The following is a 17,777-nucleotide window of genomic DNA, read 5'->3' as shown; positions in this document are numbered from 1 at the left end:
TTTAGGCACAAAAGCGGGCGCTCGATTCGATTTCATGCATAACCTCGTCCTACTGCCACCTTGCTGGCGCAAAACTGAGCTCATTTTTGCCCAGCTTCCTTGCGTTCTAGGCATGGTGGAAACAGCGAAGCAAGCAAGAGCATCCGTTAATTGCTACCAGCAGACACACACACACAGCGCGAAAATCGAAACCATTCGCCGCCGTCCCGCAGCAAATGATGTTGAACGCTTCAACACCAGGGAACGCTTCTCCCGGCATGGCATCTCACCTCTCCCCCGCACTGACTAATGCTGACCAGCTGCCGCGCGACCCGGCATTCTTATCACAGCCAGCGGACTCTCCTGGCAGGCCTCCTGGCCTGATAAATGTGACCGAAAAGTTCTTCAATCGGAAAATGATGCGAATAATTTGAATAATTTGATCACGATCCAGCTCAGCCTGCTTCCGCCCCGTTTCCCCGTAATTTGTCTTTCAACTTTTCCCTCGCCCACTGTATTGCCGTCCAAATTGTAGGGGTCGAGTATTTCCACTGTGGGTTGTGCTGTTTTTTTTTATTCTGTGTGATGAGTAAATAAATAAAAGAAATCAACACTTTTTCGTCCGAAAAATCGTCATTCGAAAGTTGGGAATAAAATGAATAACAGCAATTGCTATGGATTTAAAGGTAGGAAAGAACAAATAGGAAAATGGAAGTGACATAATGAAACGTTCAAAACCTCACGCTCAGCCAAGGTTTATAGTCAGTATAATAGCTTTATTGTTTTATCTTTATCGTACAGTGTAATAAAAAAGGCTGTTTATACATTTCATGAAGAAATTTTGAATTATAAAGTTCCAATTCATTTTTCGTGCCATTTGCTTGGATTACTACAATCACCGAACTGAAATATGCTTGATGCTTTAAAATCAACAGTAATATCGGTTTATAAATAAAAACAAAGAATTGTTATCCAATCAGGGAATATCCGAAAAATATTAAATTATTGAACTCTTTAAAACATTTAAATCACCAAAATAATGTTCAAACCATATTCTTGAAATGTTCCCAAATTATATTTTATTTTCATATTAATTTAATATTCTTGAAGATAAATTAATATTATAGTGTTATTCAAAAAAAGTTTAAACTGGCATTACTTGCCCTTCGATACCTTTTTTAAAGCACACAACACATGGTGGCAATGGTCAACACTTGAAATAAATTAAAAACAAGCCCAAAAATCCCCAAAACCTGTGGTCTGCCCCACAACTCTTACGCACGCAGGAATAAAATAATATTCTGCCCCCTCGGAAAATATAAAGCAAAAAAAAAAACTGCCGATGGTTCCCCACCGCTTTCTAATGGAACGCCACAAATCGTTTCAATTCCAATATCATTCTCAATTAAGCTAAATTATTATTGTCCCCGCCAACCTGCCAGGGTTCCACCTCAAACCTTTTGCGTTATATTTTTTGTTTTCGAATATTTGCACACTTTTCCTGAAGTTTGTTTCAAGAGGAAATCCCATGGTTCCACTCAATACCGCACCGTTGACTGCAAAATAGATACTCCAACGCTATTCGTTTTGCGAAACGGTACAACCATCCACCACCGCCCGTCCGTTCTGCACTGTGTTTTCCCTCGGCACCGCACTCCGCCGCACAACGTGAGGAAAAGCTCGACCCAGAGCAGAGCAATTCTCCTATTTTCCCCCTCTGTGCACACGCAAAACCATAAGTAGATTTATGGTTAGAATTTAATTGAAAAATTTGGAAATTTATTCCAAACCCAGAAGCCCCAAAAACAACTCAGCACACCCGAGCGGGTGGCCCACATTTTGCTGGTGCTCGTGGGATGTCCTCCACGCGGGTTCACTGGATGGACCCTCGTCTTACCACGTCCTTCTCGTCCCCGTGAACCACCGAAATGGACACGAGACGAGATTCAATAAACACTCCACCACAGACACACACACACATACACACCCGCTCACCCGGACACACTTCATTCGTGCCAAATACCGTCGTCTTTTCGGGCGCTCTCAGTCAGTGATTTGTGCAGCAAAGCTCCTGCCCTCCCGAAAATTGGTTTTCTTGCGCACTCGAACTCCGAACAACTTTCGCCACCCTCATGGGGAGGGTACCCTGCACGACCCAAAGGGAACTCCCCCAGTGCCGGAGATCGAAACCACTTCAACCGCGCGCCGGATGGAACTGTCACGTTGTCTCGGTATTTTGGGTTCTCCCGCCCGTGCTGGGCTGTGTATAATTGATAGTTTGACTTTTCCTCGTGCGGACCCACTATAAATCGTACTCGGGCACTTCTTTTCGGGGAGTGAGGGAGGAATCGGCCCGGCAGAGAGGTACTTGAGACTGTGTGACCGAGAAGCGGGTAGTATTGTTTATTTGTGCTTGGCTTCGGGGTACCGAAGATTAACATCCCAAGCGTATCTGAGCTTTATTTATTTTCAGAATAATCCATCAGTTGGTAGATTTATCGGAGCTTCTGTCCGAGTGCCACACAATTAACTTCAAACTCAGCTTAGTATAATGCTTGCAAGTGGAAGGTTAATTAGTTATTGGTAGCAGGATTAGGTTAGATAAGGCAATGAGTTAATAACTAAAGAACAAACTGAAGAACTACATAACTGAATAATTAAAGAACTACAAAAGTAAAGAACCAGGTGATTACAGAACTAATTTACTAAAATAAGAAATAATCAATGAATATGTAAACCAAGAGTAAAACCATAAGAACAGAAAAACTGAAAAACTATTAGCATGGAAAACTAATTAAAACTGGAGGCCTGAGCAATTCAAAGAATGATATTAACCAACTGCATAAATAGCGTAAGAATTAAAGAATTAAAGAATTAAAGAATTAAAGAATTAAAGAATTAAAGAATTAAAGAATTAAAGAATTAAAGAATTAAAGAATTAAAGAATTAAAGAATTAAAGAATTAAAGAATTAAAGAATTAAAGAATTAAAGAATTAAAGAATTAAAGAATTAAAGAATTAAAGAATTAAAGAATTAAAGAATTAAAGAATTAAAGAATTAAAGAATTAAAGAATTAAAGAATTAAAGAATTAAAGAATTAAAGAATTAAAGAATTAAAGAATTAAAGAATTAAAGAATTAAAGAATTAAAGAATTAAAGAATTAAAGAATTAAAGAATTAAAGAATTAAAGAATTAAAGAATTAAAGAATTGAAGAATTAAAGAATTAAAGAATTAAAGAATTAAAGAATTAAAGAATTAAAGAATTAAAGAATTACAGAATTAAAGAATTAAAGAATTACAGAATTACAGAATTAAAGAATTAACGAATTAACGAACTAACGAACTAACGAACTAACGAACTAACGAACTAACGAACTAACGAACTAATGAACTAACGAACTAACGAACTAACGAACTAACGAACTAACGAACTAACGAACTAACGAACTAACGAACTAACGAACTAACGAACTAACGAACTAACGAATTAACGAACTAACGAACTAACGAACTAACGAACTAACGAACTAACGAACTAACGAACTAACGAACTAACGAACTAACGAACTAATGAACTAAAGAACTAATGAACTAAAGAACAAAAGAACTGAGAAATAAAAACTAGTTAAATAGCTAAGGATACAATCAAATAACCAAAAAACATAAGAACTAACTAACAAAACATGTAAAAAAACTTAATAACGCAAGAACCAAAGATAGTGAAGAACTTCAGAAATAAATAACTAATCTAATACAAAGCTGAAGAATTAGAGAACAGAAAACAACAGAAGCAGTAGTGAAGTGAAGTGAAATGAAGTGAATAAGTTAACGAAATCAATCTAAAGATATTAACTGTAAAACTATGAAAATTAAGGACTAACTTACCGATAAACTAAGCATTTGAAAAAATAAGAAAAAATAATTAACATTTTAAAACACAATGTTAATTATTATAAAATGTTAAATTAAACAATGTTTTGGGATACAAAATCATACCAAAATCATTCAGGACTAAGACAGAAGCACGCTACGCACTAGAGTAAAGAGAAAGGTACTAAAAAAAATGAAGCTCGAAACAACCAATTACACAGCAAACCGGCGGCACTGCAACGCAGTTAATCTGAAGCCTGTCGCAGAACCGAAAATTAATCAAACCTCTGGCGTCTGTTTGCTTAATTCGATTCAAGCATCCGTCGAAACCACGTGTCCCCGCGTACAACTGAACCACTTCCCTTGAGCCACTCACAGGCGCAACCACGCACGATCGGCCCCATAACTAGAGCACACCGCTCTCCGGTCCAAAAACCCGTTAAACACCGTCGCCACAGCTGACCGAGCATACATCCGCTCCTTTTTGCGGATGCTGGATTCGGTTACGCGGGCGAATGGCTTCTCTTCTGTGACTGTGGCTGACCTTGGCTACGCACCGCAGCCGAACCGAAGAAGCAGCAGCTGCTGCTGCGCTCGCATCTTGGCACTACCGCCGTCTGTGGTGCGTCGCAGACGGACCAGACAGCACCAACAGCAGCAGCGACAGTACGCTGCGGTCTAATTATTTTGATCTGAGGGTTTTGATGACGCACGAGGGGGAAGGTTTTATTAGTGCGTTCCATCCCTCCGCACAGGTACTTTGCATGCGAGCTTCTGCTTCTCTCCCCCCTCGTACGTGCAATAGCTTCTGCCCGTGATTGACGGTTTGGCCCGCGTACCCGAGAGTGAATGCACACGCGCGCCGAAGGTTACCCCTCTCGTTAAATCTGGAGCCTCGGCGAGCAGCGACGTTTTATGCGCTCGCTTAAGGTTAAGTTCTGGAGCTCAAGGGAGAGATATTGAATGGATGGGTTTTGTCGGTGGCCGGTGACACAAGTGAAAGATAATTCCGTGAAGGTGTTAATTCGGGCAAAGTTATGCGATGTAATGGGTTTGTGCAATGGTCGCAAGCTCGTTTAAAGCTAGGCCCCGAGCTGGTGATGCTCGTAATGCATTCCCAGCACGAAACATTAACACCTTTACGAGCAAATCGGAAATGACATTAGGAAATGACATGGATTGAGTTTGCCGAACTAAATCCAATTTAACAAGCATCCATTCCACAAGATGACTATTCGACAATCAAATGTGGAATGCTACGTGCGTGTCCCACTGCCTGTCTAGTGACTCTAATTAAAACTTTCCTCCTGAACGTGGTTACACTGTCACCCATCATTGACAGCACCCGGGATCGAAATTCACCCACCGAAACAGACAAAACCGATGCGTAATCAGTAGCAGGATAAGCCTACATTCCTGCCCGTCGCAGCAGAAGTCAGCCGGTGTGTGATTTTCCACAAACGATGTAGCATTCTGGAACTAAAATTAGTTCTTGGGTCCAAAGTGGAGTTTCAGCCACCGTTGCATACAATGGCACTAAGCAGAAAAGCATTCCCATTGGACGTTTTTTGTTCGAAAGGCTTAAAAAGCTACTGGAAAAGGTTATAAGATACATTTTCTATGAATATTTGCATACATTTAGGGTTTTTTTTAATGAGATTTGCCTACTTTTAGGATTATTTCAATTAAACATATGCTTAAAAAGCATTTTTAAGCCTACTTCACACAAACAAACGCATAGAAACCAGCTTAAGAAGACCTAATTCTTGAGTTATTAAACCACCTTAACAAGCCTGCAACGAAGGTTTGTTCCTTCTGCTAGAACCGTCGAACATTCCCTGCTCAAATGTGAGTACGTGCTAGACAAGTTCATCGGAACGGAACGATATGCAGCACGAAATAGATTTGTTTCTTTGCCCCCCAACACCCCAAAAAACGGTCCCCTTCGCCGCAAAAACTTCTAGGGGAAAACGCATCCACGCACAATTTCCAATCCAACGACATTCGACGTCCGTTCTTCTCCTACGCCTGCTCTATTGAAGCGTTAAAATGCTGCCACCGAGACACACAAAACCGTTTTCCGACCACCCGGTCAGCCGAGGTGAAAAAAAAACAATGGATTTCAATCCTCATTGAAGGATTGTAACACCGCATCCTAATCGTACGGCACCGACATCCTCGAATCGCTCTTGCCGTCCTTGTGTACGTTGGTACACGGGAGCCTCGGCACACATACGTACGAAGGGATTTTACGGGCATTTGCGCCGGCCCGTAACCGAAAGACAGATGTCCAACTCATTTAGTGTCTGTCAATGGAACGGACGGACAGCCGGAGCGGGACAGGCACAGAACGAGGCACAGAACAACAGACCGACGTCGTTCCCATCTTGGCCGGTGTGTGCTGGTGGAGCAAAGCAGTTTCTAGCCCGGGAAGGTGTTTGCCGGAACGTGCCGGAATCGTGTCCCGCCAGTTGTGTCGTGCGCGAACAACGTACGCGCGATGCCAAATGGTGAGAGAACCCTCGTAGCGTAGGGTTCTGAAGTTTAGATCTTGGAACAAAGCGGTCTTGAAACATGTCGCACCCGATTGTTTGCATGGTTTGGTTTGGATGCTTTTGCACTGGGTTGGCAGTTTGGTGTAGTCGGGTGTTCGCCAGCCGGGAGAGCGAAGGGGGAATTGGAGCAATCAGCTCAATCGGTTGTGGGTGTGATTTTTCGTGCCAGGGAGTTTGGATTTGTGACAGAGCGTGTGGTTCTTCACTGTGATGCTTCGTTTGTATTGATGAAATTGAATGTTGAGAAAAGTTTTTAATGGATTGAATGGCTGTTTTTACGCCATTTGGGCATTTGTTTTGATATTTAGAGCTTTAGTTAAGGAGGTAGCTTTTTTACATTATTTTAAACCTCTTTCATGCAGAAGAAACCTTGAAATATTTAATTTTTAATAGCTTATCTTGTATCTAGTCCTTTATTTGAAAGAAAGTTGCACCCTTTAAAGCAGCGATGTCAAACTCATTTGACCCCTCGGGGCAAAATGCTACTGAAAATAGTAGCACGGGCCGCAGCCAAGTATTTTATGATATTATATGATCCAAAAACCAGATCTTTATCAGTTTCAACAGAGTCATAAGCCCACCTGTTTTTTTCTCTGAACACATTGATCTTGGTAGGATGCCTCATGGAAAGCTTGTGATCGTTTGTAACAGCCAATCAAAATTAATACGTGTTTGTGCTGACATCTGATTTCATCTGTTCTCTAAATGTTTTGCACAAGTAAGATGTTCTAAGCTGCATCGATACGTAAAGAGGACTTCGACCTTTCCTAAAACAATATGCCACAAGAATTAAAAGCTTGCGTTTTAAATTCCTGTTGGTTGAGTGATTTTGTTAATTTTTCCAAGTCGGTTTCGTATAGAAATTTCTTTTTTTGTCACAAAGTACTTTGATGTTCCAAAACCTCATTCCGTAAGATACTTCCGGACATTCCGGGTTCTATACATTAGTATGAGATTGAAGCTAAAATGCGAGTTGTTTCTTTACAAAAATATTCAATTCAACAAATAAATGTTGGCTCAAGCGGTCGTGGGCCACTCCGAAAGACCTCGCGGGTCACATTTGGCCCGCGGGCCACTAGTTTGACATCTCTGCTTTAAAGCATGGCACACAATCACAATCACAAATAAATGTAAGACCTTGCAAATAACCTTCCGTTAGTTATCCGGAGCTTTTGCCATTGTTGACAAAGACTACCGTGTAGGCATGGTTTTCGTTTCTTCAGGATGCTCAGTTCCTGGCTAAATCGTCAAAGCGCAATAAAAAGATAAAACATAATTTAAACACTACCTCCATCAAAGAAGAAAAGCGAGGTCAACAACTCAATAACCTCACAATGAGTGACAGAAAAAGGATTAAGATGTACTTATTTTTCTATTTTTTACATGAATAAACCCAATTACTCGCCAATTACAATTAGCCGGTCTCGTAGTATAGTCGTCAACTCGTACGAAGTAACAACATGCCCGTCATGGGTTCAATCCCCAAATAGACCGCGCCGCCATACGTAGGACTGACTATCCTGCTATGGGAGGAAATCAATCAGTCACTGAAAGCCAAGCCCACAAGTGGGTACAGGCAGGCCTTGACCGACATCGGTTGTTGAGCCAAAAGAAGAAGAAGAAACCCAATTACTAAGTGCAAAAAACAAGAGCCAGGCAGTTCAAATCTTAACGGTCAATTCGGGTGCAGCCGCGCCCTCTGTTGCCGGTGCACCGAAACAAATCTAAACGCTCGTTAGATCGCTTTAGCAGGGCCGGGCACCCAGTGTTGCCTACGTGTCTGTCGTTTTTTGAATCGAATTTACTGTACAACGGTCAGTAGACTAATTCCGAGTGCCAAAAACACACTCCACTCAAGCACACACCAAATCAAGAACAAACCCCTCACCATTAAACCACCCCATTTAAGTTTGATCTTTTATCACCCTAATTGGTGATTAGAGCAGCATGCTGCCCAAATAAAACCTCAACTATTGATTTCCGCTTCAAAGATCATTCTGCCTCCCAGTGTGGGGCCACCAACCAGCCTGCCCCCCGTCCAAAAGGGACTGGCCTTTCAATTAAATCCCCCAAGCCTTTCCCATTCGATTGTGTGTCCTTGCTCCGCGCATTCGGAAACCGTTCCGGAGCCGGATCATAAAAAGTCAACCCGCAGCAATACCCTCCCACCCGGGCGAGCTCATTCTAACTGTTACTGTTGTTGTTGTTGTTGTTTGTTGTGCCGTACCAGAACCGCGATCACCGCGCGCTGATTCTTCCCGTTCGCTTCAGGGTTGATCCACATATGACTGCGAGCGAAGGGTGGGTGGTGGGTGAGTGGTATATGATCTCATCTCAAACATTCGCTTTTTTTTAAGAGAAGAAGGCCACAAAATTGAACCACCTCCTCCAGCTTTTCGGCAGAATCTTGAGAAAGGCACACATCACCGAAAAGACACTGTTTTCGATTGTATTCTACGGCGAGAACGGGGAAAATTCGTTCAAACTACGCGCGACTAGCTACAGAGAAGGTCGCGCGTCGTGCGTGCGGGTGGGTGGCTAAAGGGGAACACTCCTCACGCCGCCTGGAAAAGGGGGAAGCGCTGCACGGGTCACACAAACAGCATCCAACACAGGCAGTGAGGGTGACCGGTATCCCATCTCCCTCGAAGCATGGGCACACGATAACTCTTAGTTTCTCTCTCTCGCTCTTTTGAGCGGGGTGTGAGATCGCGAGAAAAAAAACTCATCTCAAGACACCCCCCTTTTTCACCCGCAAAACACCGCCCCCCACCCCCACGATCCGATTGAATTAGAAGGGAAGAGAAGCTGAGATCTGATGATTGTTGTCTGCTGTGCGGGAGCATAACGTAGAGGCAAACGGGGCAAAATGAGCCTAAGGGGCAATATGGGCACCCTTTATTTAAGCATAATTTCACAGCAAGGATAACGTGTAGTCTTTGCAGTGTTCTATGAACACCATGTAAGTTTTATAACCCGTAATTTAGAATAATAATAATAATAATAATAATAATAATAACAATAAGAAGAAGAAAAAGAAGAAGAAGAAGAAGAAGAAGAAGAAGAAGAAGAAAGAAGAAAAGAAAAGCATGTATGTTTTACCACTTCGAAAATAAGTTTTAAGTAATGTCACATGGATGCGTGGAAATTGAACAAGGCATATTTTGAAAGCCAAATGAATGCGTACTTTTATTAATATAACAAATATTATGAAAATGCTTCACGTGGGGCAAAATGGGCAGTCATCCTTGGGGCAAAACGGGCAGTCATGCTTTTGGCACTTGGTGAGGCTATGGTGTTGTATTTGTTCACACAATAACGTTAACAGACACAGCTTCAAAAGATTCTATTTAGTAGATTGAAACGTGTATTTTTATTTTAATCATACATTTCTGCAAAAAATTGAAGGGCTTTCATGAACAGCAAAACACAAAATAGGAAAAGAATACATTTCACGAAACGTGCGCAAAAGCTTTGACCTTTACCTAAGCGCTATTGTTGTGTCCCACATTGCACCAGTCTTTTGACGATTCACGTTTTGTTTACATATGCCAATTTTGCCCCAGGGCTATGCCCATTTTGCCCCGCGTGTCAAAATAGCATCACGTGAAACATCATCTCTTATTTTACACCTTTTTTCATATGTGCACGTTATTTCAGGCTATAGGTCGCTTTAGACCTTGCATGAAATTGAACGTGAAATTTTGGTTTTTTTTTTTTGCTATATTTCATTGAATATGAAACATAATGTCGCTTAACGTACATCAAAACAAAGGATATTCAATTCCCCGACTATTTAAACTGAAAAACATTTAGGAATAATGAATTGAATGCATTTCCTTGTGATTCCCCGTTGACCATTATTTTTTCACCGAGAACAAAGCGGAGGAAATGCATTTAATTTATTTATTCAATATCCTTTCTTTTGGTGTCCGATAAGCCGTATTCTGATTAATATTTAATGAAATGTGTCAGAAAAACTTAAAATTTCACGATCAATTCCAATGGAGCTGTAACGCGAGCTTATGTTGGTATTTTTCATTTTTACTTTCATTTTCATAAATTTCCATGAATGAAAAACGTTGCAATTTTAATCATTAGATCAATTAGATCAATATGACATATAATGTGATAATAATTGTGTTTTGTGTAAAAAATCCAAGCAATAATCGTTAATCTGCTTAACATGCCCATTTAGCCCCGCTTTCCCCCTACCTCCGGCGCGTGTGTGTGAGCGGGACGGTGTACGTCTAGTTGGTAGCATACGAGCGCTGCGCTCGATCTTGCGAGCGGATGCGGGCTTGAATGAATCAGTATGTGTTGACGGTTGCACGCGATCAGCACGTTTGTGGTTCTGTGTCGCAGAGCTCGCATGGGTCGCAGCGGGGTCGCTGCGAGTAGTAGTAGTACCTTCGTTCTACTGTAGTGTAGTGTACTAGTGTGTCTTGTGTCCATCAAACCAGTGTTTCGATCGATTGATTCTATCCTTTTCCCCCCCTATCTTTCCCTCGCGTAACACGCTCTCTGTGTTTGCGCTGCGTTTGTGTGTGAATAGTGATTAGAAAGAAGGTGCGAATAAGATCCCAATTATAATGTTCTAGCACGGGTGGCCCCCCAAGCGGGGGAAGAGGGCCTTGAAGATCGTGCGAATCAGACAGAAACAAATGAAAAACGGTGTGACTTCTGGTGTTAATTATTTCTTAATCAAGAACCGTGCCGCACGAGCAAAAACCACCTCCGAAGGTGATGCATGTATCACCACCCTCTCTCCTCTCTTTCTCTCTCCTGGTGCTCCCTCCCTTCACAAACCGTTTGAGATCCGTTTGCTTAAACATCGAACAATGCTCGAAAGGCCACAACAACAGCACGGCGCGCTAGGCAAGCAGAAAAAAAAACCAAGCCGTCCAGACATCAACACACAATCGGCGGGGCCCCAACAACAACGACAACAAAAAGCGTTCTCTCTTTCTCACGTTTCTCGGTGCTTGACATTTACCCAGATCGGTTTGGTGCTATGCTGCTGCTGCTGTGTGTGTGTGCCCCTGTGCTTCTGACTTACTATTTCTCGATCGCCCTCCAAAGCACAACCTCTTCCCCGGCGGCCCCGGCACATTGATCACATTGAGTTTTGCAATTGAGCGAGGAGGAGGAGGGGGGGGGGGGTAGGCGTCCGCCCGCAAAAACCGAACGCTCCGAATATTGGGTCGTGCGCGGTGTGGTCACAAATTAGAGCGAACCACCCTTGCCACCCTCTCCCGCCCATGCACCAGGATCGATACAAAAAAACATCAAAGACGTAATATTCTGCCCAGCCCAAAACATAAGGAGGCCCTGCCCAAAAAGGCACCCGCTGCCTCTAGTGTGTGTGTGTGTGTGTGTGAGAGTGTGTGTGGATGCAGTGCAGGCTCCCTTCTTTTAATGTGGGTGTGTCGGTGGTGTGCATTAATCATACCGCACCGATGCTGCTCCGGTTGCTGCTAGCAACACCACCACCAAGTCTCAAGGGTCAAGCGGAGCGCAAATCGTCATCGAACAGTCGCGCGGCGTTCGTCGCTTCTCGCGTCATTGAAGTCTTTCGTAGTGAACGTATCTAGCGCGCGCACAGAGCGCTTGCGAGAGGGAGAGTGCGATCGAGCGAGCGAGTGAGCGACGGTTCAACGGCGTTGTGTCCCGCGGACGACGCTACTGCCACGGGTCTGCCTGAGTCAGAGGTCTCCCGCGGCACGGATTCGTTCTTCGACGTTCGCCCGCGGACGACGGGTGTTGTGTTTGTGCCCGCAGTGTGTTTGCAGCAGGAGAGCAAGAAGAAGCAGCAACAACAAAAAGTAAAAGTTGTTTGCGCACATGCAAAGTTAGATAATAGCAATCATCTTTCGTTACATCTTCCTGTAACATCTTCCAGCGACTAGCGGCGCGGGCGCGCACGTGTGTGTGTGTAGATGTGAGTGGTGCGTGTGTGTTTGTTTCTTGCGTGGGCCAGCCCAGCAGGAGAGCAGCGACTCTTATGCGATAATAAGTGGCCTTTCCCGTTTGGACTGCTTGTTTGCATGTCGGCCGCTCTTTCGCCGAGTGTGACTAGTTTTTTGCATGTGCAGAATCCCACTGGACAGTGTTATAGTGAAGTCTGGCAGATACGCTAACCGTATGCAAATAAACAAAAAAACAACCCTGCGTGCCACAACATAAACGATCCCCCGGACGCATGGATTCAAAATCTAAAGGCCGGGCTACATTGATCGTACTCGCAAGCGTAATTTTGATTTTCACTAGCGCATCTGGCGGCGACTGGTGGAAGCTTTTTTTGGTCATCGAGGGAATGGTCATGCCGGATCTCAAATTTAAGTTGTTTTTTCATCGTTTTTTATGCGAAAACGGCTGAAATACTTCCACAATATGTTTGTCTATCAATTGCATAGCTTTTCCAGTCCAGTTTAAGTAAAAAAAATGGAAAAATAACATATTTTCTGAAGCGGCCCAAATTGTTTGGAAAAATGCTTCGGTCAGCCGCCGCCAGGTGCGCCAGTGAAAATCAAAATTACACCAGAGAGTACGATCAATGTAGCCCGGCCTTAACGTTTGAAAACCTTTTGTGCGGCGCCTCGTTTCTCTCTTCTGTTTTTTTTTTTCTTGTTTGTGTGTGGCATCGTTTCTCAAAGTGTCATCTCGCGCATAAAAATTATAACTTTATCACCGTTTCTTTCCCTCTCGCCTTCTATCACAGGCCACGATGTTTCTCCGGCGGGTCGATTCGGTAGTGTTGCTGATATTTGGGTGTCTACTAATTATAGGTAAGCCTGCAGGAGCTGGGCGTTACATAACAACACCCCTTTTCTGTGCTGTGTGCTCTTGTGTTGGGACGCTGCTGTGTTTTTGTGTGTTGTGTTGGGGATTAACTTCACTTAAGGAAGTGTGCAAATGTCGCACGATGGTGCGAACCAAACACTCGTGTGTGTGTGTGTGTGTGTGTGTGTGTGTGCCTGTTGCCCATCTGCCCATTTTGCGCAGGGGCGCACACACTTTGGTTACTTCATCTTTCTTCCCCACCAGAAGGACGTTTCCAAGGCGGGCGCTCGTGCTGGTTTACGAATCCGTTACGATGCGGCGCTTCCAAATCCGCGTGATTTATGTTTTATGGGTCCTTCCCTGGCTCCCTCTCCCTCTCTCTCTCCCTCTACTGCAATTTGAAACAAAAGCGCGCCTTGGCCGGTCTTGGCCTTGCCCATCGGTTCGGCAATTTCCTTGACTTGGTGTTTGATTTACGCGCGCCGGGCGATGGCGGCGTTTTTTTTTTTTGCTCAATGCAGGGGTGAGAAATCAACAATCTTTAAAGACTTTGAATTGTTTGTAAATGTAATTGAACTTTTTTTCAATTTATTTTATGTATGAGACTAATTTTTACAACTTATGTAATATACCAATGAAACTAATTATAAGTAAATATTTAAATTGTGGAAACATTTTACACCGTTTTCGAGCCCAAATAAACAATGTTGTGCTGCTTTTGAGCATTCTTCAACTGTGAGTAAACATTAAACGGCCAAATGAAATACTGGTACCTATCTGAACTTCGTTCAATCGTAACTAATCGTTAATTCGTTTGCTGCATGGATGATTGCTTTTTGTGTGTTTGCCAATAATTTACCTCGATACCATCAATAATTTATCGTTGACTTTTCAATAAGTACAAAATCAATAATATTCAAGCTCCAAATAATCCAATTGCAACAACATAAACAGCAAAGAAACGAACCAAACGCAAACGTAATGCAAACGTACGTTAATGTTTGGGACAGCAAATGTTTAGTTGCGATTGAACAATGTTTAGAAATGGTGTAAGTAAAAATTTTAATTTTTGGATATATCACACATATTTTAGATTAGCTTACAGGCAATGCGTTTTGACGCATTTGAATATATAAAATAAAATATTTAGTGGCAGCTATGACACTTTATTTTAAGCTGTCTGTTCAATTTTGTTTCGTGATTTCGGGTTTCGGGAAAGCAGTCAAGCAACTCAAATAACATAAATTCAGGATATTTTTTGCAATTAATTGAGCTTTCATTAATTAAATTATGTAAATTTTATCAGTTTTCAGTTTACGATTATCACAATTAAAAGATTTGCTAACTTCCAAACAAATATTTGACAAAGTTCAAAATAAAATTTGTTTACAACCATAGAAGTCAACACCAAATAACATTTTATCAATTGCTCTCCCCTGGCAAAATCACATTGAAAGCTTGTTTGGTCCATCTCTTGCCAGTCTTTGTTTTCTGTTCGTCATTTTATATTTTTTATATCACCCCACGCTGCATGCGCGCTCTCAAATCGCTAATAGATGGGCTGATAGGCTCGTTTCAGAGGCTCCCAAATTTAGCCTCCCTTTGCCGCCTTTGCATACTTAATCGCTGGCCCGTAATGCTATGCAATTAAAATATTAATATACACACACCGAACGGTCTGATTTCAAGCCCCTAACCAACGGAGGGGCTAATTTTGAACGACTAACGCTTCTTTCCTTTGGAGGGATTGTTAGGGTGGATTTCAGAAACCCGACACCAAAAAGCGATTAATTAGACGGTTTCACTCTCAAATTAATTTATAATTATTGATCTTAAGAAGAAGAAAAAAGACCCCACAGCTACCCCTTTGGCCAATCGCAGCCGGCAAGCGTTTAGTACCATTAAATTGAATTTACGATCGTCGTGTTTTCTTCCCACCTGCAAGAGCCCCCCCTCCTACGCACAGCAAAGCAGAACCGAAAATAACTCTATTAATTTTATCTCTCCCGGTCCGGCCGTCTCGTTATCGTTCAGATGGGCACGAGGAAAAAAATCGCACCAAGCGTGGTCGGAACGTGCGGACATCGAACGCACCGCAGACGAACGCCGGGTCCGAGCCGAGCCAAGATCTCGATTCGAGCAGCAGCAGCAACAGCAATCAGCAGGATGTGCCCGTCATACCGCCCGGCTTTCTGAGCCCTTCCGTGCAGGAGTATCTCGAGCTGGGCAAATCCATTCCAGGTAAGTCGTGGCTCATTTAAATGCTAATTTGCCGCCGACAGTTGGTCGCTTCTCGCTTCGGAACCTTGAGTTGCGTTTGATTGATGTATCTTTTGGCAGCCGGTATAAACAAGCACCCAAAGCATCCCAAAAAGCACACACTATTGTGGCTGGTTCTGGTTTGTTTAAGGATGTCCGTTTTGTGGGTCGATTGTTTGCGCATGTTACTTTTTCAGCTGATAATTTTTCATTATTCTCACTGTTTCGCTCCAACAAAGTTCTATGGCGCCATTACTCGAAGGCCACCAGCTTTAAGTACCTTTTGTTTTTTTTTTGTTTTGCTCTTCCTGCAACAGGCCGGCCAGGAACTGACTACCCAATACTGGCCAGCATACCGTACACGAACTTCTACTGCGACGAGCAAGAATATCCGGGCTTCTTCGCCGATATGGACACGAGATGCCAAGGTAAGGCAGCGCTGCCAAAAGCCAATCGGCCACACTCAGCGCTCAGCACGCACTAATGTTCCCTCTTAAACACTCTTCACACGCTACCGAAACAAGGATGGCATTATTGCGACATCGATGGACGGCAGGCGACGTTTCTCTGCCCCAACGGCACGCAGTTTTCGCAAGCGGTGTTCGTGTGCGACTGGTGGTTTAACGTGCGCTGTGATCTTTCGCCCCGGCTGTACTCGATCAATGCCCGGCTGTACCAGCGGCCCAAGTTCAATCCGACGCAACCGCACCGAGTCATCACCCGCCAGCTGGTGGACGAGATTTTTAATGTGTAGAAAGAAGAGGTAGCGGTAGAGCGGGGACGAGGGAGAGCGGACTCGTTCCTCTTTCCGACGTGTTAAAATATCATCACTATTTATTTTTTAGTTGGCCCGTAGTGTTGTAAGAGACGAGCGCGTGCGCGCGCTCTAATGTGACTCCGTTGCGAAGTTGTTTCGTTTGAAGTGGTTTGATTTACCAGCTCATCAATTCCCACTAGCCAGCTAGACTACACACACACACGCAGACAATTATACACATACACACACATACACATACAAGATTCTATACTTTTGTTACCAAATCGGATAAACCACGCAATCCTTGCCGACAATGATGATCTTTTGTAAATGTTTTGCCTTAATTGACTCCATACCTTCCTACGTACCGAGAAGATGCTACCTTGCTAGAAGAAGCTAAGGCATTATCCGTAACACGGTTGTATTATTGTGTAAAGTAAATGTGTAAAGTGTAATAAAGTATGTAAATATAAATTTACCACCAACGCGATGACTGCTTTCAATTGCCTTTGAAGAGAGAAATGATTAAATGGAAGTTAAAAGTGCGAATGAGGTTCGTTTGCTGATGAGAACAATTATTTTTATACGCCAATTAGCGCCCCCGCTACGGGGCATGCTAAACAGTGTTATGGTAAGCGATTGGATTGATACAGCACAGAATGTAAGATCGAATCTCGTTTGGAATCGTGTCTACTTCCAGTTCTACTTAGCGAAGTGTTTTGATGTCACCCTATATGAGCAACTGAACCATTCGGCTAACCATTGTGTGCGAAAAAGTAGATAAGTTTATTCAACAACATTTACTACTCAACAAAAAAATAATTAGTCAATAGATATATTTATCAAAATACTACAAAATATATAAATATAATAAAATGAAAAACTAAATTAGAGAAAATAGATTATAGTAGACATGCTTAACCATACATTACATTACTTGTGCTTTCGTTTTTTACTTCTAACCCTTTTACTAATACTTTAATTTTTGCAAAGCACTTCAGTTAATTTTTTATGACATTTTTTAAATGACAAAGTGACAAAATATCACACTTTCCTCCTCAAATGAAATGTGTTGGATCTAAAAGACGCATTTAACTAAATTATTCCAAATAAATCATAAAACATTCCTTCAGGGAAGCCGTTAAACAGCAATTGGAGTCTTTACTGTAAGCTCTTGTTAATAATTCCACATGCTAAAATACGAACAATATTCAATCCAACTGAGTCTATACTGAAAGTAATTTGCATTAATTAATACTAGCGGATAATTATCGAGCATTTTGTGGAAGATTTCTATTTTAATTGCAACTTTTTCCCCATTTTAATAGGTAAACTAATTATTCAAAATGAAACTCTCAATATCTGTTCTACTAACACACACAAAATCTCGTCCAGGATAGGTCAACCGAACAAAAAATAGATCACTAGGTAAGTTTAGAAAGGTAAAACGAGACCATCGTCAGCCCTTTGACAAGAACAATACGATACAAATCGGATAAGGAAAGTCCAATTTAAATCATCATCACGGGGCTCAACCGTTAATTCCCCCTTTTGAACCCTTCCCAAAAGCT

The 17,777-nt window shown here is 42.4% G+C and overlaps 2 protein-coding genes across 3 annotated transcripts in view; one reads left to right on the top strand and one right to left on the bottom strand.

Moving 5' to 3' along the window:
- LOC120954785 (zinc finger protein 235-like) overlaps positions 1 to 17,777 on the bottom strand; it is a 241,899-nt gene that overhangs the window by 211,897 nt on the left and 12,225 nt on the right. The window lies entirely within an intron of this gene.
- On the top strand, positions 10,706 to 16,691 carry LOC120954789 (uncharacterized). 2 transcript variants are annotated; one of them, XM_040375029.2, is made up of 5 exons: positions 10,706 to 10,976; positions 13,129 to 13,195; positions 15,225 to 15,431; positions 15,767 to 15,877; positions 15,974 to 16,691. In XM_040375029.2, exons 2-5 carry the CDS (start codon positions 13,135 to 13,137, stop codon positions 16,201 to 16,203), a joined length of 609 nt encoding a protein of 202 aa, XP_040230963.2. In that variant the 5' UTR covers positions 10,706 to 10,976; positions 13,129 to 13,134; the 3' UTR covers positions 16,204 to 16,691. The 2 variants fall into 2 exon arrangements, with proteins under 2 accessions (XP_040230963.2, XP_049465136.1); XM_049609179.1 differs by lacking the exon at positions 10,706 to 10,976 and adding an exon at positions 10,992 to 12,232.

Source organism: Anopheles coluzzii, chromosome 3 (genome assembly GCF_943734685.1).
Source record: "Anopheles coluzzii chromosome 3, AcolN3, whole genome shotgun sequence".
Classification (NCBI taxonomy): Eukaryota; Metazoa; Arthropoda; class Insecta; order Diptera; family Culicidae; genus Anopheles; species Anopheles coluzzii.
The sequence above is the reverse complement of the archived record's forward strand: the minus strand, read 5'-3'. Positions and strand labels throughout refer to the sequence as shown.